At 38.8% G+C, this 19595-nt stretch overlaps 1 protein-coding gene across 3 annotated transcripts; it reads left to right on the top strand.

Annotated features, from left to right (window-relative positions):
• The first annotated feature begins 67 nt into the window (after positions 1-67).
• On the top strand, positions 68-11678 carry cfap65 (cilia and flagella associated protein 65). Of its 3 annotated transcripts, none has more exons than XM_037975909.1 (33): positions 68-204; positions 1548-1630; positions 1768-1850; positions 1959-2164; positions 2582-2718; positions 2811-3036; positions 3177-3442; positions 3526-3714; positions 3835-4070; positions 4152-4308; positions 4455-4571; positions 4982-5233; positions 5318-5457; positions 5588-5672; positions 5761-5907; positions 6085-6238; positions 6371-6499; positions 6611-6821; positions 6958-7086; positions 7256-7346; positions 7465-7550; positions 7891-7957; positions 8136-8246; positions 8398-8589; positions 8759-8920; positions 9051-9194; positions 9274-9390; positions 9516-9650; positions 9739-9789; positions 9895-10112; positions 10311-10442; positions 10530-10854; positions 10941-11678. In XM_037975909.1, the coding sequence occupies exons 2-33, from the start codon at positions 1550-1552 to the stop codon at positions 10968-10970; spliced, it is 4806 nt and encodes a 1601-aa protein (XP_037831837.1). In that variant the 5' UTR covers positions 68-204; positions 1548-1549; the 3' UTR covers positions 10971-11678. The 3 variants fall into 3 exon arrangements, with proteins under 3 accessions (XP_037831837.1, XP_024862662.1, XP_037831838.1); XM_025006894.2 differs by having other exon boundaries at positions 10530-10859; positions 10941-11676; XM_037975910.1 differs by having other exon boundaries at positions 1730-1850; positions 10530-10859; positions 10941-11676.
• Positions 11679-19595: the final 7917 nt, after the last annotated feature.

The raw sequence follows: 19595 nt of genomic DNA, 5'->3' as shown, positions 1-19595 counted from the left end.
ACAAAATTTTGGTCCAAGTCTGTTTTCAGTTGTCCCTCACCGGTTGCTGTAGTTTCTACGGCGACCCAAACAGTGACTTGTTGCCATGGGAACGTCTAGCTGACTAACTTCACTCACTTGTTTAGTCTCAGCGATGCTTTTTGTTTTTTTAACTTCGACAAAATAAACGCCACTGGCGGAAGTGTTAATTGTTTGTCGCTGAAGGTAAGATTGAATGTTTATTTTAGTTTTCATGTTTGTTTGTTTGACGTTTTGTTTACTCGTTTAGTTTATGAGCGAGCTGTTAAAACACGTTATGCTAAAAACATGATTTTAGCTTAGCCTAACGGCTAGCTCCTTAGACGTAGTAAAGCTGAATGTTTTTTTAAACAAAAGTACACATATTTGGCATAGAAAACTTGCGGCAGAAGCCTCTTTTGATTTTATGTTTTTCAGATAGATAGATAGATAGATATTTTAACTGTTACGAAAGAAAAAATCAAAGGTTCAGTTGCATTATGATATTAAACACAATAAGCTAAATACTTAGTTGAATGTCAATTAAACTCGTTTAAATAAAGCTCACTAAATTTAATTTATCCTGACTGTTTTGATGTCGTAGACTTGTTCTAGCTAAGAAGGAGTTTTTTTAACAACCATATGAATGAGGGGGAGGGTGGGGCACAAATGTTTTTATTGATCATGGTAGTGAAGAGAGTCTGACTCTGAATACCTCTTCTGCCTGATGATGTAGAGGATTTGGGATGTTGTCCAGTTTGGCCAGCAGCTTCTCCAGGGTCCTCCTCTCATCTACTGTCCCTACTAAGTCCAGCTTTGTGCCCACAGCAGAACCAGCCCTCCTCACTGTCCAGTCTTATAATGTGTCTCTTCTTGCCGCTTCCCTGCCAGAACACTACAGCATAGAAGAGGACACGAGCCACCAAAGACTGACAAAACATCCGCAAAAGTTTATTGCAGATTCTTAAAGGTTCCCAGGCACCTCTGTCCCTTCCTGTTGAGTGTCTCTATGTGCACAGATAAGTCCAGTTTGTCATCCAGCTGCAGACCTAGATATTAGTAGGTCCTGACCAACTCCACATCAACCATAAAGGCAGGAGAGAACATAGTCCCTTGTGGTGCTCCACATCTGTTCAGTCTAAAGTATTGTGGTCTCTCTGTGATGTAGTCTGGAATCCATCTGACCAGGTGTAGGTCCACCCCCATCTCAGTCAGCTTGTCTCTCATGAGGTGTGGTTGGAGGGTGTTAAAGACGCTGGAGAACTCAAAGAACATCATTCTCACAGCACTACTCCCTTTGCCCAGATGAGAGTACACCTCGAGCAGCAGATGGAGGATGGTATCCTCCACTCCCACCTTTGCCTTGTAATTAAACTGCTGTGGATGCTGGGTGAGGTGTGGTAAACATGAGGTCATATGAGATGGAAGATCACTCGTTCAAAGGTTTTCATAATGTGGGATGTCAGAGGAAGTGGCCTGAAGTCCCCTGGCTGACTGGGATGAGTCTTTTTGTTAAATGATGATTAAACAGGTTTTATTTTTTTCTGCAGTCATGTTAGCTGAGGACCGGTGTATGGACTCTTTGGACCACGTAGATCCACGGCAGCTCTCCACCTCAGTGAAGGATGTCAAAGTAAAGACCAGCCAACAAAATTACTTATATACTTCTTTATAATAAAGTTTTATTTTTTTATTTCAAACTCTTGTAAAACTTTATTTCGTTATATTCAAGTTAAAGTATGCCTGCGTGCCATTGTTTCCTGTCCTAAGCTGGAGGTTCCTGACTGTGTGAGGCTCCCACTCTGCGCTGTTCAACACTCCTCACAAACTAATTTCCTGCTAAAAAATGTCAGGTACCTCAGAGTGTGCTTAGTTTATGTTTGTATTCCCCATCTTAAGCTAAAATTGATTTCATCCTAACGTTTCTCATTTGTTCTGTTTCCTACATGTTCCTCTCACAGTAAGCTCCAGACATTTTTTGAATGGGACTGTGCAGCACAGTTTCAGCTGAAGCCAGAACAAGGCCTGCTGAAACCCGGTCAGGCGTGTTGCATCACGGTGGTCTTTCAGCCACAGGGGGCACGGATGTACCAGCAGCAGGCATACTGCAGATTTGGAGAAGGGGGCAAAGCTGATAACTGCTGCACTGTACTTCTACTGGGACTAGGTACAGCTGAGATTGGATATGAATATTAGAAGGAAAGATTTGAGCCACAGTATCTGTTATGACACTAACACTTGAGGTAGATAGAAAAATGTTAATAATTATTAAAACAATTTATACATTCATTAGTTTAATTTTATGGGGAGATGTTTAACTTCACTTACTGGTGGACATGACAATCTACTTAATTCTACTGCACCTAATAAAAGCTGATTTATTGGTTCTCTATGTACAGCATCAAATTTTATTCTCTTCTCTTGTCTGACTGTATCCAGCTAACCATTTGCACATTTAAAGTAAATGTATTCAAACTGCACAGAAAAGGATTATGAACTTCAAAAAACACTATGAACGCAAATGAAAACCCATTTTCTGCCATCGAAATCTCTTACGTTATCTTTATTTGTTTCTTTTTTTTAGCTAAGTACCCCTATCTTCAGTTACAAATTCCCACCAGCAAAGAGGAAGAAGGCCGTACGCACCCAGAGTTGCACTTTGGGTCTGTGGCAGTTGGCCAGAGTTTACGTAAACACTTCAACATTTTTAACCCCTCTCCTGTGAGTAGTATGTATACATGCACACACACAGACCAGAACATACAGGCTTGAATGGGTTCTCTCACGTTCTTCTTATTGCTCCACTCTGTCAGGTAAATGTGTGTTTTTCTTTGTCACGACTGTCCGGTGCCGTAACCATGCTTAAACCTGAGTTTAGCTGTGATATCACCAGCGCTGAGGTGGCTCCTGGTGGATCACTCCAAGGTATGGTCACTTATTCTCCTGCTGTGGTGGACACTATCTCTGTTGAGTACTTGTCTCTTAAATATGCTGGGGCACCCAGTGAAACTCAGCTCAAACTCACAGGAAAATGTATAGGTAAGAAATGCCATCCTTTGTCTTCTCATAAATACAAATAAGAGTATGCTTCACTAATATTCCTCATATGAGCAATTTGAAAGAATCTACAACTAAAAGTTAGATGCCCTTGAATAAAAAAGATTGCATATTTCCTCTAGGTCCCAGAGTTTCCTTGTCCCCCTGTGTTTTGGACTTTGGATGTGGTAAAGAAGGACAATCAGTAGTTCAGACAGTGGAGCTGCTTAATTCTTCCCCAGCTCAGGCTATCTACCAATGGGATATTGACTGTGAGAACAGTGTATTTAGTATTCAGCCAGCAAGTGGCACTCTGCTCCCACATAGCCGTATCAAACTGAAGGCAGTTTATAAACCCACACATCCTATGGCACACTACAGAAGAGTGGCATGTCTCATACTGCACAGGGTAAGGAAGGAGCAATGCAAACAAACAAGATGCAGGCAAACATAAATAAAACTGCCTTACATCTTTCTGTATCATTCTTTCAGGATCCATTGTTTCTGGATTTGATTGGTACCTGTCATTCAGAGTCACAGCAACCAGAAATACTGAAACCTGAGCACTTGGTTTTGTATAAGCATCACTATTACCACAGACAGAACTCTCTAGATTCTGCCTCACAGCAAGATCAAAATACACATCTGAACCAGCAGAGGGCGCACTCATCTAAGGAGGAGGTAATTTTAGTTGAATATCTTTTAGAAAAAAAAGATTCAGTTACTAACACCATATTTCTGTAGGAAAAGGTGCAGATTATAATTTAATATTAACTCTCTTTTTCTATCATTTTCTATTAGACAAATCAAAACCCAAACCGTTCTGCTGTCATTTCGACCACCCCAGTGGAGGAATTTGATCAGATCATCATGGGACACATGGACTGTCTCACTTCAAGTCATCCTTCACCATTTCCACATGTTTCCATGGTGCCAAGTGAACTACTGTTCAATCACAAAATTATATCATCTTCCTGCTCTCCATCTGCTTTCACTCAGTTTGTTACCATTAGAAGCCAAGCCAGTGAGAAACTCAGGTAATCAGTCACTTTTCTTCATTTTGTCTATATGTGTGTGTATACATATATACACACATTTTTTTCTTTTTCTTGATTAAGCCTGGTGTGGACTGCAGCCCAAGATTCTTCCTTCTCTGTCACTCCTACATCATGTGACTTAGCCCCACTGAAATCCACTGCATTTCAAGTCACATATAACCCCAAACAGCTCAATACCCTACATGGAGGACAGCTTGAGTGCTTTGCATATCATAAGGTAATATATTCTATCTTCAACATTTCTGTTTCTTTAAGTTATTATATTTTAAATTATTTATTTGTTTGTCTTTCATCCTTAATGAGCCAACAAGTATGATGTTTTCTGACTGTTGTGATAGTACTATACATTTGTTGATGCCACAGGACAGTTCTAATATGCTGTGTCCACCCTGCTGTGTGACTGTCAGAGTCATCGGACACTCCTTTCAGCCAGGAAAAGAGCATTTTACCCCCAGCTGCTTCTTGAATCCCTCTCAAATGGTAAAACAAAAACTTTAACATCTTGTAGACATCTAGAACTTGTTTAAGTTCCTGTACATTGCTCTTGCAAGTTGTCACAGGCCAAAGCTGTTCATAAACATTTTAATTTAAACAAACTTACATCATTCACTGTTTGAAACCTTTATGTTTGTAACCAGCAGTTTATGAGTTTAAATAAATGAAGTACAAAATTTAAAGTTTTTCTTTGAAAGGCACTGAAATCCAAGTATAATGTTTAAAAAAAATACTTTTAGCTGGACTCCACTTTTGATTGTCTGTGTCAGAAAAAAACAAACACAGAAATAAACTAGAACATCTGCACCATGTGATAATAAGAAATTTATACAAAAACATGAAATATTCATAAACTTAAAATGGAGAACATGTTGTATCATTTTGTTTTATGCTAGGTCTTTCCAGCCTTGAGTGTTATTTCCTGTCGGACAGTGCTCCTGCAGAACAATGCAGATCTGCCACTCAGCTTCTGCCTGAACAACAACTCAGACTATGCATCTGTAGCATCCATGCATGTACAACCAGGCTGTGGTTTGATCCAGCCAGGAGATCATCAAATCATCACCATCAGAGCAATCCCCACAGAGGACAGTCCAAAAGAGGGGTTCAACTTACTGTTACAGCTCAATGCATCTCATTTCACAAAGGTATCCCTCAGTACAAGGACACAGGACATAGTAAAACTAAATCATAAAGTTCTTGGTATTTTTTTAAGTCTCCATCTTCTTTAGGAACTAACAGTTGTTAGTGTGGTGGGACAGCCAAGTGTGTCTTTGGAAAGTGGCAGCAGTTTATGTTTCCACCCAACAGCTGTGGGCTCAATAACCCAGCGCACCCATTACATCAGGAACTTAAGCCCCCTGCCTGTACAGTTAGTTGACCAATTTGTTATCTTGCTGGTTCAAGTTTAGCCATTTCAGTGGATTGTTTGTTGTCTGAACGTACCTCTGCATCATTAATCTTGTCTGCAGCTGGCTTTCTCTGATTGTTCTCCTTGATAGGTTTCAGTGGAGCATTCTGGAGGCAGAACAGGAGCTTATCTCTGTCAAGCCAGATGCTGGTGAACTGCATCCCAATGAGAGCTCAGTGAGGGCAAAAAGAGTGCCACATACTGTGCATTTATATAGGCAATGGGTTTGCAGCAAAAAAAAGAACATCATTTATTTTATTACAGATCCAGATGTGGTCCTTCAGTCCTCTGGCAGAGAAAACATACACACTCAAACCCACCCTCAACTTCTGGCCAATCCAGAGTGATGGATCTAACAAGTCACATCTTACTCTTGAAGTGACTGGGATGGGTTCAAGGGGCTCCATAGAGGTGGGATTGTCATTGTGTTTGGGAGAACTTTGTGTGCATGCAGTGTTATATTCTGGTGTATCTAGGATTTGTTTTATGTCAGTTTACATCAAAATAATGGGAAAAAAAACAAGAATCATGTTTTAGATCATCAATTGACCTTGAGATTTTATCAAGCAGTGTTTGTTTTCTTCCCAGACAGAGAAAGAAGTCCTGGATGTGGGAAAGATTTTAGTTGGAAGCTTTCAATTAATTGAGATTCCTCTGGTGAACAACAGCCCCTGCCCCGTCTCTTTTCGCCTCTCTGTGCAGCCGATACTCCCTGTTTATGACTCTGAGGAGGATCAGAGTGGTAATTTCTTTGGTTGTCTTTTTCGTAAATGTTTGTTGTTGTTCTTTCTTTACATTTGTGTCTTCATGTGCTGTTTGTGCCAATTTAGTTTACTTAATGTCAAACTAATCCTTCCATGTTTTGCCCTTTAAGCTCTTCATCTGGATTGTGAAACAGGAACTATTGCCTCAGATTTCACAGTGCTACTCCCATCCACTCTCAGAATATGCACACAGGCACAGTACTGCTGGGATATCAGCTACCACATTCTAAATACTAATGGTAAACAAAAGGTACCCTTGCACCTTGACATAAGTACATACTCCACTCATTCAGTTCTTATTAACTACTTCTTCTGGGTTTTTGTTTGTTTGTTTTGTTTTTGTTTTCCAGGCCTTGAGTCATGTCCTCAGAAACTGTGTGAAGTCCGAGCTAAGGGGATGTACCCCACCTTACAGGTGGTTGATTCATTTAGCAGTGGCAGCGTTGGCAGACTCAGCAAATTACATTTGTGGAGACTCTTCTCACTGGATAGCCTCAATGAACACCTGCTTGCTGCTCCCTCCCCTATAGAACTCACCTTCAAAACACCCACAAAGCACAGGTTTGTTTTACAATCATTATTATGAATAACAATGCATTTTAAAATTTATTATAAATTAATAAGTCAAATATCACAGTTTACTGATTTCTTTAACTTTCTATTAACAGTACCTGGTTGATGTTATTTCTTTCTTTAGTCTACACAGTTGTCCTTTCATCTTCACCAAAGTCATGTTGGATTTCAACTTTAGTTGTGCTCCTCTCAATTCGGATCCATCAGAAATTAGGTTGATGTTTCACAACCCTGGTTCTATCCCTGTAGACTGGTATGTAGACAACAGAAAACAGAGACAGTAGAGTCACATTACACTGTGAATATAAACCCAGGCTGCAGTGTGCAGCTCACTACTTTAGTATCCACAGACAGGATTTTATGTATTAGTTGAATGGCTGTTATGGCCATTTACTGATTTGGTGGCCTTATTTCATTATTAGGGCATTCTTACTGCCAGAAGACCAACAGATAGAGCTGGAGGACTGGGCAGTGACTGGAGAGTTCAGCAGCACAGAGCTGTATCAGATGAAGGTTGTGCAAAATATATATAAAAATATATTGTTGTATGTTATTTAGAAACCAGAATTCCTAAAGATTCAAAAAAAGAGATTCTTAAAACATTTTTTATCTATTTTCTTGTTTTTTACAGGTTCAAGACCATAAACTATTTCAGGTTTCTCCTCACTCTGGAACTTTACTTCCTGGCCAGAAGAGGGCAGTGCACTTCAGTTACAGGTCAGGGATTAGAATAAAACACAACATACTGTACATCCATCCTTCCATCCATTTTCATTTCCCGCTTTTTCTTTTCCGGGTTGTGTGGGAGCTGGTGCCTATCTCCAGCAGGTCACAAGTCCATCACAGGGACACATAGAGACAAACAACCTTTCAAACTCTCAGTCTCATACTGTACATATAATATAAATTAATCTCCACTCTAAGCATTTATGTTCTTAATTAGTAAATCATACTAACAGTTTTAGTGTATTGACTTGTTGTGTTTGTAAAGAACATCTTTTACGCATCAGATGACACTTATATGACTTAAAAACAAGCTGAGTCTTTTTCTTCACAGTCATGACTTCATTGGAACAAATCGGCTTCCTGTTGTGTTCAAACTCTCTTATGGCAGAGAGATCTTGGTGAGGTTTAGTTAATTTATTCAAGACTAACAAGCCATTCATCAAAATCTGTTGGACAATTCTAGTAAAATAAAAATAAAATAGACTCTTTGTTGTAATTTGAATTACATCCCTTAGGTGATGTTATTTTTTATCTGCTATCATCTGCTGTATTTTATTGTTTCACTTCTTTGTGCAGCTGAACTTTCAGGGAGTGACAGTGGAAAGAGACAAACCATATCTCTACTTTGCCTATAATCGACATGTATTCACTTCTGTAGCTATCAGTGACATCAGTCCTCCAAGGCAGGTGTGTACTTGAAATATGTTTTAAAAAAATTAAAACCAAGACAATTTGTTATACTTAATATGATCAAAACATATAATATCTTTTATTGTAACAGCTTGAGGATGTTTGTGACAAAATCTTCAATCTTTATTTATACTTACTCACTGTCCAGATGTATGAACTGTACAATGGAGGAGCCGTGCCAGTACATTATGAAGTGGACAAAGCTGTGTTGTCACAGCTTGAAGTGGACAACTTTAATCATCCTGTGTTGTGCTGTCTTAATCCAGAGGGAGAAGTTTCTCCTGGGAAGACAGCCACACTTGAGTGGATCTTCTCTCCACTGGTGGCCAAGATGTACCACGTATGGCTGAAACAGTTTCCTCTTTACTCAATCTGTTTAGGTCAATGAACTGAGTAATGTCTAATGCCTTTGTGTCTTTTGGACAGGATAATTCCACATCCTGTTCCTACAACATTCAACCTTGCCTTGTCATTTACTTGTTGTTGTTTTGTTTTTGTATCATGAACAGATGGATATTCCTATTTACATCCAAGAAACAGACTCCACAATAACTGTGATGTTTGAAGGATGTGGAATTGATGCTTCAACACTGAGCTCCTCAAACTCATTTACATACAGTGATAGTAAGGCTGCTGTACACTGTGTCCAGAGGGAGCCCTTCCCAGGACAGGTGGGCGCATCTATGTAGAAGAAGAGTACACAGAACTATATACACAGCCATATCTTCTGTGTGTCATTTATACATAATTTTAATAATCTGAGTCTTTTACTATTATGTCAACATGTGTGTGTGTGTGTAGGTGTTATTCCTATCAGAGGACAGTGTCTCTCTAGGCAATATTCCTGTTCGCTCACAGTCATCAAGAATCTTCTTCCTCACCAATGTGTCCCACACTGACACAGTTCACTATATGTGGGATCTTCCTCAGCAGAGGAACCAACAGGTTAGTTTCAGGAGGTGAATCTGTTTAGATTTAGAGCTACAACTGTGACAAAGTAACGTATGTGCACATGTTATAACAGGTGGTGCAGATCCACCCAGAGCGAGGCTGTCTTTGTCCAGGGGAGTGCACCCTTTGTGTCCTGACCTTCATTCCTACTGATTACCCCACCGTTTATCAGCTTGATCTCATGTGTCAGGTACCTCAGTAACAGTGTAGCTGTAAGGAGGCATGAAATGGCAGAAGGTTTGACACTCAGTTAGGTTGTTCCACTAACACAGCAGAGTATTTGTCCACGTTTTGTCCCTCCTCTCTGTTCTCTAGGTTATTCAAGAGGCTGCTTTTGCTCAGTATTGCGACGCATTGCGGCGCTGGGAAAAAGAGAAAGAAAGACAGCAAAATGAGTTCATAATCACAGACAAAAATATTTCAAGGAGCCAAAGAGTTCTGATAGATGAGGTTTGATTTAAGATATATATTTTTGAGTGAAATTATGTAACAATCTATTTGACTTTATTCATCTTTTTTTTCTTCACACTTGATACAGAAACCTCTCTCACCTTCTGCAAGAAAAGGGCCACCTCTCTTGAAATACAAGGTTGTCTTTGTTTACCATCTTTTTAGTTTTGCTGATTTTATATGTGGTGTAAAAAGGCAAACCTTTGATAGCACAAGTAAAGTGTAGTGTCCTTTGTCTCTGCAGACTCTTCCTCCTATCCCTGTTAGTAGTTCCAAAGCAGATGGCAGCTTAGGTGTCAAAGAAACAAGAGCTGAGCGACGGCTGCAACGAGAAAAGGCAAAAATATGGAGGCGGCCCCAACCCCCCGAGCCTGCTCTGCTGCACCTATGTGTTACAGCTCACTCCCATGGACTTCTGGACTACTTCAAACACTTTCCTGACCAGTACCATAAGTATTACAGGTAACTTAGTTTTCACTTTTCATGTTTTAAAAAAAAAAAAAAAGCTGGACTTTTTATTTCTTTACTAGAAATCATTTTGCATCTTAAAATTTGAAAATGAATTGTTCTTCTGGCTTTTGAAAAAATTTTTTCAGAAGAATTTTAATCATTGAATATGCCAAAGAGATATATATTTTTTGTCTTTGTTCCTTCTTGCAGAAACCTTCAGTCAAGAAAATCCCTACAAACGGTACCAGATTCTGCCGGTACATCTGTCCCTGCTCGGCCGTTTACATCAGCTCACGGCCCTGACAGAGACATCCACGAGCACATACTCACTCTTCTGCTCAGGTAACACCCAGTGACAAAGAATTATTTATATGTGAATGTTTCTGTTTTGTTCCTGTGTTTTATTTGTATTTATCTTTCTCTTTTCAGGGATGTACTAGAAGATTCAGTCTTTGTTCAGTCTCTGACTGCTTTAGCCTCTAAGCTCCGTACTTACCAGCTTATGAAAATGTCTTCCACTCCCCGTCCCTTTTCTACTCATTCATCTTCACCTAAGCCCCATGTTCTGTGCAGTGGGACAGTAGACAGAGAGGGGACAGAGGAAACACAGGCCACACTCCAGCCTGAGTATGCACCTGCTGATATGTGTGAGGTTGTTTTGATGAATACGTTTCAGAACCTGATGACTGAAGCTGTCAGAGGAGAACTTGTCCTTACAGCACATCCCCAATCCATTATCCTCCCTCCACTTTCAGTAAGGTGAATACAAGTACAAGTTTGATTCTGACTCTGTTTTCATCTGTTTATTACATTAATCAGACATGTTTTGTTCTCCTTTAGACGGAGGCTGTTGTCCAGAACTGTGTCTGAGGAGGACCACTAGAACATGAGCACTTATCATCTGCCCAGCTTTCCACAGGTCTGCCTCATTCTGCTGCTTTCATCAACATCCATGTCTTAGTATTCAACCTGACATATGTATTCGGCTCAGTGAAACCTCTATTTGTTTCCCTTTCATCTCACCAGCTTTATCTTATTGCTTCTTTTCACTAGTTGTAACCTTGTCCTTCAAAGAAATCTCAAAAGGTGAATAAAAGAGATTCCAGCTGATTGAAAATGTTGTAGATGATGTTTTGATATTTGTGTATTAGTTTAAAACTTCATTGTACTTCATTTAGTCTCAAAGACACTCCTTCATCTACCTGGACACCACAAGAAAGATACTGTCAGTCCACTAAATATTTTATTTTGTACTAAATTCTCAATGAAATAATTGTCAGAGACGTCGAGAAGACACACACACTCATATATAAATGCACACAAATATTGACCTAATCCAAATGTAGGGTAATTTTTACCTAAACACTGAAACCTAAACTTAATTTATCCATTCAGCAGCACCTTACCCTGGGTGACTGTCTATGATTATGTAAGCTGGAGACATACTCTGTTACATGGAGAAGTTTCCTTCAGGGTTTTATAATAAAGTTGTAAAAGTTTACGTGTTTTGTGGTTTTTTGCAAGCTGACTACATTTTTGCATGTGAAATTCTTGCAATTTTTCTTAAAAAACTTAAATAAAACACTGCAAATTTATGCTTAAACACTTTCTAAGTTTCTCTCTTTCAAACATTTCTAAAATATCAATCATTATTATTGTCTTTTATTCATTTTTTTCTTTTAATAATCAGTGAATTTTTGTTGAAGTCTTTATGGTTTCATTTTAATTAAAAAATATGGACTTACAACAGTCTCAGTCAACTTCTACTCTGTTCTGATCATTTCTGTGTTATTGCCTATTGTTGTGACTCATGGTATTGTTATATTTTAAAACATCTCTGCAATTTCAGCTCATGTCCACTGGCTCCTTGTTAAATACCACATTTAGTTGAATTTGACCTTACTTCATCGTATGTTACAGATCTCAGTTCCACATTGACAGAGCTCTTGGGTTTTCTAGAGTTTCCAAAAAGAAGAATGGGGAGTAAGGTTTTTTAGTTTGTGTTCTGGAGGCAAAATAACACTATAAATAAACCCAATAATCCAACCCCCTCCTATAACCCACAATAATAAAACTAAGTGATCATTCAGTTTCGTAACATGTGACAAAACAGTTTTTTTAACCATTTTTTTTTTCTCAAGTTGAACGTGTTGTTCCATTATTATCCACAAGATGGTGGTAGAGACATAAAAACTGACCTGACTAAGTTTGTGTTGTCTTAAAAAAAGGAAAACTTAATTTATTATGCAATAAAAGAAACAGCAAACATTGATAAATGTTACAATTATGTCAGATTTCACTTCCATGTTTTAATATTACTGTTCTATATCAGGGCAAATGCATTTTTATACTCTTGATTTTTACACTACTTGTTTGTTTTTATGGGATGCCACTTCTGATATTGAAGTTTGAGAAAATGTGTCACTTTAAAGAACTCTAAAAGACCTTTATATGTGTGAGGAATGTTTGTATGTGTGCCTGTTTGTGGCTGGCAGCGTTTAGAGGCCAATCCAGAAGTCATCTGCACCCAGTATCTCCAAGACAATCTTCATGAGTGTGTGTGCTGGTGTGTGTGTGTGTGTGTATGTCTGTTACCCATCTGGCTGGTCCGCTCTATCTCTTTGCAAACAAGCAGCAACGCCACAAGCCCTCTGGACACAAGTTGGACAAAGAAGAAAGAGCAGAAAGACCCAAAGTTTTCAAATGGGGGAGCGGGGAGACAAGATAAGATCTGTTATAATAAAGTTTCTGCCCTGCCAGTAATGCTGATGAATCACACTGAGTAGTCACTGTTCCTCAGTGTTCCTCTGTGTGGGATGTGTGTTCTGAGGAAAGTGAAAGACTCTTCCAGTTTTTCCAAGTTTGTTGTTTTTTTCCCCCCCTTTTTTGAAGAGCTTGATTAGACATTTACAATTTCTAAATCACCTTAATGGAAGTGCAATTTCAAATGTATGGACAATAAAAAAGAATGATTCCTAAATTTAAATTTAATTAGACAGTTATTTAAGTAATATGGAATTGAGACACATAAATTATTGTTTTTTTATATTTTGTCCTTCCAACTTTGCTTCATACACACCTATTTCTGCATTTCAGGTCTGTGAAACATTACGGGGCAATAACATTTTTTTAACCATTTTTTTTAAGTTGCTATTCTTTTCTTTCCAGCTCTGAGGATATAAACAATGAAAAGTTTCAGGTGTTACTTTGTCCAGTTGTTATTGGGGTCTCATCTTAAGGTGCAACTGTGTGGGGTTATTAGCTTGTTTTGGCTTTAAAATGTGTTCATATTTTTTTCCTGGGGACAGGTCAGGACCATTCTCATCACCCTCTTCTTTCTGCTTTACCTTTGTAATGTGTGCAAAATGTGATTTTGCATTGTCAAGTCAAATGATGCATGAGTCTCGGTGGAAAAAGGCTATAAAGCTGCTAGATGCTGCTCTAACATCTCCTCATCAGTGATGAAACAAGTTTTCATGTTAATGATGTTTATTCCTAATGCTTTAATGATGCCACACAGCCCAGAGAAGTCAACACCTCCCCTTGAAAATGTTCCACAGTAAAGTAGTTTTAAATGACATTTAAAAAGATAATTTTGGGACAAAAGATTTTCACATGTGGATTCATAACTATTCTTTAGTTTACTATAGTCTGCGGGGGTTGTCATTAGTGGTGTCCAGTTGATTATTTACTCTTTATGCTATAATGTTTTTCAACATTCTTTAAATTGTTCAGTATTATAGTGCACTATAATAAGCAAAAAACTCTCTTTTTTTTGAGGAACATTGTTATATAACAGTTTCATGATTTTTTCCCCACTCATTTGTTTAAAACAAACTAACAAATTGGCTTCTGTGAAAACTGTTTTTGTATTATTCTGGCCCTAAATAGCCTTCTTATCTTTGTTGGTGTGAGGTGCAGGTCTGTAACGTAGCAATGAATGCATTTTAACACAAAGCTGATTAAATAAATAAATATCTTAGTTACTAACTGTCTGAAATAAAATAGTAGTGTAAATGCAACATTTTTTGTATGTAACAAGCCTAGAATTGATTATTTTCCCTGCTTGATAGAATTAAAAGACAAAGTCCTCATTAAACATCAAAGTGTAACTCATCTAACCACGTAAAATTTGCTAAGATGTTATAAAATTTGAGTAAAATAGTGAAAACAGATGTCAGGACAAAGTCCATTTCTCTAAATATCAAGTGTTGAGAAAAACATAAACAAGCATTGGTGTTATTATAACAAATTGATTCGGCATACTTCAAGAAAAACACTACTTTGTCTTTTTTATTTATTTAATTGACTTCTTTTATGGAGCTTAAATGGCCATGCATGGATGAAAATTAACTCTGGTTAAATATGTGATTAGGTTTCACATACTGTACAATAAAATTGTTATTCTCTCAGCGACTCTCATTGTGTTTAAAAAGGCTTATGGGTTGCCGAAGGGCTGATGTTGTAACCTCTAAAATTACCAAATAAGACACGCCACAGAGCTGGCTTGTTTGTCTGCTCCTAATAATTAAAGGATATACGCAACTCCTACACATGTTGCGCACTAGTTAGAAATGTGTGAAATAACAGGATCTGTGCAACAATCACTGACGGGGAAAACTCATTTTGTAAAGATAACGGTGAATGTTGGAATGAAGGCTCAAGTGCAACATGGGGAGGTTTTTTTTTTTAAAAACTTAAGAATAAAACACAAGGCAATATATAGTGCCTTGAACTCCTACATGGCTTGTGGCAAATTGCAAATGGAACTTTGTATGGCTTTCTTTCAACAATGGCTTTCTTCTTGCCACTCTTCCATAAAGGCCAGATTTGTGAAGTGAACAACTAATACTTATCCTGTGAGCCGCATGAGCTGTGGATCTCTGCAGCTCTTCCAGAGTTACTACGGGTTTTTTGGCTGCTTCTTGGGTTAATTCTCTCTTTGAGGACCTGTCAGTTTAGGTGGATGCCATGTCTTGCAGTTGTGCTGTACTCTTTCTGTTTTCAGATGATGAATTGAACATTGCTCCTAAAATCATTCCCCTATTTCACAATTGTGCACTTATTCGTGTTGGTCTATCACATGAAATCTTAGTAAAATACTTTAAAGTTGTAACGTGACAAAATGTAGAAAAGTTAAAGGTATATGAAAATCTTTGAAAACATTGTATGCTAAGTTTAAGATTAAAATGCAGAGTTACTCCTTTAGGTTTAATCTTCTGACATGAATTAGGTAATCCCAACTGCATAGACAAAATTTACTTACTGTTATTAGTAAAACTGCTCTGGTTCCAGTGATCAGACCAAACAGAACAAGGACCCTGAAAGAGAAGAAAGACAACATGAATAAGTGCTATTCTGAGTTTAATGAGAGGTCTGTTTCTCCACTCAGTCTGTGGTTGTTCAGCTGCAGGAGAGCAGAGTGAACGATAGGACTCAGAAAATTGGAGAAGACTGATTGGTTTCTTATACAACAGGTTTTCTGGCTCATTTTATCTGCAAATTATCCCCATAATGTATGGGCACCACTGATGGGGTCACAGTGCAATTACTGCAGAAGATACGGTGCAGGACTAATTAATATAAAACCAAATTGTGGAGCTTTTGTTGAAAAATGGCAGCCAGGGTTTGCTTTCATTGCTTTAACAAGACCATAATTTAGTATAGCTTCAGTTCCTTCCTTTATCTGAAGAGACTTTCTGCTTCTTGACATGTAAAATCATGTGGCAGCAGGAGGTATTAATAATTTATACAACAACCTCTCTCACACTTTCAGTATGTGTGTGTGTGTGTGTGTGTGTGTGTGTGTGTGTGCCAGTTTTGAAGGAATTTCATGAACATGCCTTTCTCCTGGGGATTCCAGGGATGACTGTGGTTTATTTTAAAAAGGTTAGGGCCATCATGTGTTTCTTATTTAGATCTAATTCAAGCTGTCAAATAAAATATTAGCCCCAATGGGATTTCTAATCATTTCTGATCGTAATCACCCGGGAATGTGTTTTGAGGAACTGAAGTCAGGGCAGGGCATTTTCTGTGGAAACAAAAGGGGCACATCTGTGGCACAGAAAAAGATAAAGTTTAAAAAAAAGAGGAAAAAGGGGGTGAAAGAGAATCACATCGAGAGATAGGTGGTGCATTCTGGCAGACGGTAGGAATCTGTTTCACGCCCAGATGAAACAAGTGTCAGAGGGGGAATGTGTGCAGCGTGAACACGATAGGTGTGGCAGGACAGGGGTTAGGACTGTTAGCTTTTCCTAGGTGGAGGAGGGAGGAGGGAGCGCTTCATAATCCACACCAGTGCTCCAAACCTCAATGACAGACCAAAAAGGACACCACAACTTCTCGCAAGGAATTGTTTTGATTTGCTTTTTTGCACAAGTAAACCTCTTTTTTTCTGCACTTTGTGATGGTTTTAAAGTTTAATGTTGTGTTTAAGTGCATTGTGACATCGTATGAAGCAATACAGTGATATGGTGAATGGCAATATATGAAAATAGATTTATTGGATGTTCCTAAATAAAAGTTCTGTGGCGTCTATGTCCCTCTGGACAGGACACCAGGACATCACAGGGCCACATAGAGATGAATGAGACAGACAACCATTCCCTCTCACTGACACCTAGTGTGAATTTACAGTTACCAGTTAAGCTAAGATGCATGTTTTTGGTCTTTGGAAAGAATGTGCAAACTCCACGCAGAAAGGCCATAGTCTGGTTTTGAACCTGCACCCTTCTTATGAGGCAACAACTATAACAACTACTCCACCATGCCAACACATTTTAAAATAGCTTTGCATTACAAATAATTTTTTGGTTATTTGCAAGAGCAATTAGTGGCAGCAGCAGCTAACTCTAGCACTTCTGGTGCAGCTGTTTGGACTTTCAACAGGAATATAATCTTTTTGCTGTAATAACTATGTAAGGCAAAACTGACAATAATAATAAGGGTTAAAAAAAGGTTTATATGAGCTACTAGAAAAAATAAAGTTGTTTTGGGATGGCAGCAATCCACTGTGGTCTTGACCCCACTCAGTGTGGTCACAATTAAACTCCATTTTTTTCAAACTGAGGCCATTCAAAGAGCTATCTAAAGTAAGTAAGATAACAGTTATTCCACAAAACCCAATTTAAAAAAAAACTGAACTAACCCTTTACTGTAAAAAAAATCTGTCAAAATTCCTATAGTTCCTGAAGGTTTTACTGTTTGACAAAAGTGGTGCACTGACAGAACAAACTCCTGAGATGCCTGAAGCAGTACAAGCTGCATGGAAAAAAAAGCCCAACACAGCTTTTTTTGTTGTTGTTCTTCGTGCCACTAGTAAATTCTTGTTCCTCTCCTCCCGTTCTTTTCTTCTGCGACAACAAAATATTTTGCAGAACAGAACTCACGTTATAAGTTTAATGTAATGACTAAAAAATGTGCTGTTGGCAGATCTTAGCAAAGCTCCATATCCATCAGGGCGGTTTCCTTTGCTGCGCTGACCTAAGTCTCCACAGATGTATTATCCACGCTTGAGGAACATGTCACATATCTCCAGTCTGAGCTATGTGATTAGGATGAAACAGTGAGGGAGTAAACAAGTAAGGGGACTCCAGTCTAGAGAGAAAAAGAAGGCCTGAAAAAATACACTGATCTTTAGGCTTGAGAGCTCTCGTCATTTCTTCTGTGTTGCAGAAAATGGGTGTTTTTTTTAGAAAGACTCAGTGTTGGCTCAATAATGCCTTAGGCCTTTTTTCCGTAATTATCACTCACCTTTGATTTTCAGTGGTGGAAGATAATTATGGCTAAAAGATGTGTGTTTGTGTGTCTGTTTGTGACCTAAATATCTCATGATCCACTGTACATCTACAATTGATTACCATTTGGAATCAACTTGATTTAAGATGACTGACACAGCCAACTGACCTTAGAAACACTAAAGTGTCTATAACTCAGTTTCACAGATAATGAGGTAAAATTTTAGGTGGTAGAAACTGAGACTCATTCACAACATATACTTTGAGTGTAACAGTATTGCATGCGTATAACATTATTATCAAGGTTTGACAAAAATGACTTTAACGTCATCATTTCTTAACGTAAAATGATCTTACTTTAACACTATGGCATGAAAGGCGGTGGGTGGTTTGGATTTTTTCAAGAAATATGAGGCCTTTAATTACACTGTGTTTGACTGATATAGAATTGAGCTGGCAGGCAATCAATCTAATAAGAAAAGGTAACACTGAGGGTTTCCTGTGTGCATTGTCTTATTTGCAAAACTGTTTGCTTATCTCAGTGCACACAGTGTCAAAGCATTCAAACACTGATGCTGAGCCATTTTCAGGAGATCAGTGCAACTCAATGACCATGATGCTGAAAAATGAAGCTGCTCAGAGACGTGAATTTCAGCAGTTCACATCACCCACAATATGAATCTACTGTATGTGGGCTAACGGCCATCTGGTCAGGGGCTGCGCAGTGTCTCCACTCAGCAGGCAACTAATGCTGAGCCAAGACCCCAGGCCTAACACCCTGCCGGACTTTGAAATCAGATCTTTACTGTCCATAAAGCTTCAGCCAAGTATGAAGAATCAGCCCTCCCTAACAAAACACAGTCATACAGCAGAAAGGGGGGTGGGGGTGGGGGGTGGGGCAAGATGAGAGAGAAACTACGGAAGGAAGGCAGGGCAAGGTGGCTTCGAGGGAACAGTCAGTAAAGTGAGCAGCACATTACATTCACAACTCTGCTGCACATATATATGAAACACTGAGAGGTAAAATAATTTTGATAAGCCTCTAATTTAGCTGCATTTAGTTCAAGGTCAAATACTGATACACAGTTTCCGTAAGAATTCAACTTTTTTCCCCTTCTGCAGTCACTGAAAGACAACTATCTCTTTTTTGACCACTTCAGACACTAGAAAGAGAATGAGAATATGTATCAGTTCAAAATGAAGGATTAAGAAAGTAATTAAACATAAATTTACCAGCTGATGATATGAATTAGGGACTTTCTTCATGCACTTACTTGTATGTGTCACTGTCCAGCTGATTTCACAATGTTACGTCTTAAAACTATGTTGGCATTAAAAAGTATTGCAATTTCACTTGAGCTTGAGGGTTCTACACAGTATCTTAGCTGTTCCTAGGACTGGGCTCTTCTGGACCGAGATCTCTGAGGTTGTTCCTGGGATCTGTTGGAGCCACTCTTCCAGTTTGGGGGTCACAGCACCGAGTACTCCGATGACCACTGGTACCACTGAGGCCTCCACTTTCCAAAACGTCTCTATTTCCTCTGTCAGCCCTTGGTATTCATCCAGCTTCTCATGCTCCTTCTTCCTGATGTTACAGTCACTTTGGATTGCTACTTTTATCACCACTGCCTTTTTCTGTAGCTTTTTGACCACCACAATGTCCGGTTGGTTAGCCATCACCTGTGTGTCAGTCCGGATTTGGAAGCCCCACAGTATTTTAGCGCTGCCATTCTCCGCCACCCCCTTGGTGATGGAGAAT

Source organism: Kryptolebias marmoratus, linkage group LG6 (genome assembly GCF_001649575.2).
Source record: "Kryptolebias marmoratus isolate JLee-2015 linkage group LG6, ASM164957v2, whole genome shotgun sequence".
NCBI classification, from domain to species: domain Eukaryota; kingdom Metazoa; phylum Chordata; class Actinopteri; order Cyprinodontiformes; family Rivulidae; genus Kryptolebias; species Kryptolebias marmoratus.
Note: the sequence above shows the minus strand (reverse complement) of the source record. Positions and strands in the feature narration are given on the sequence as shown.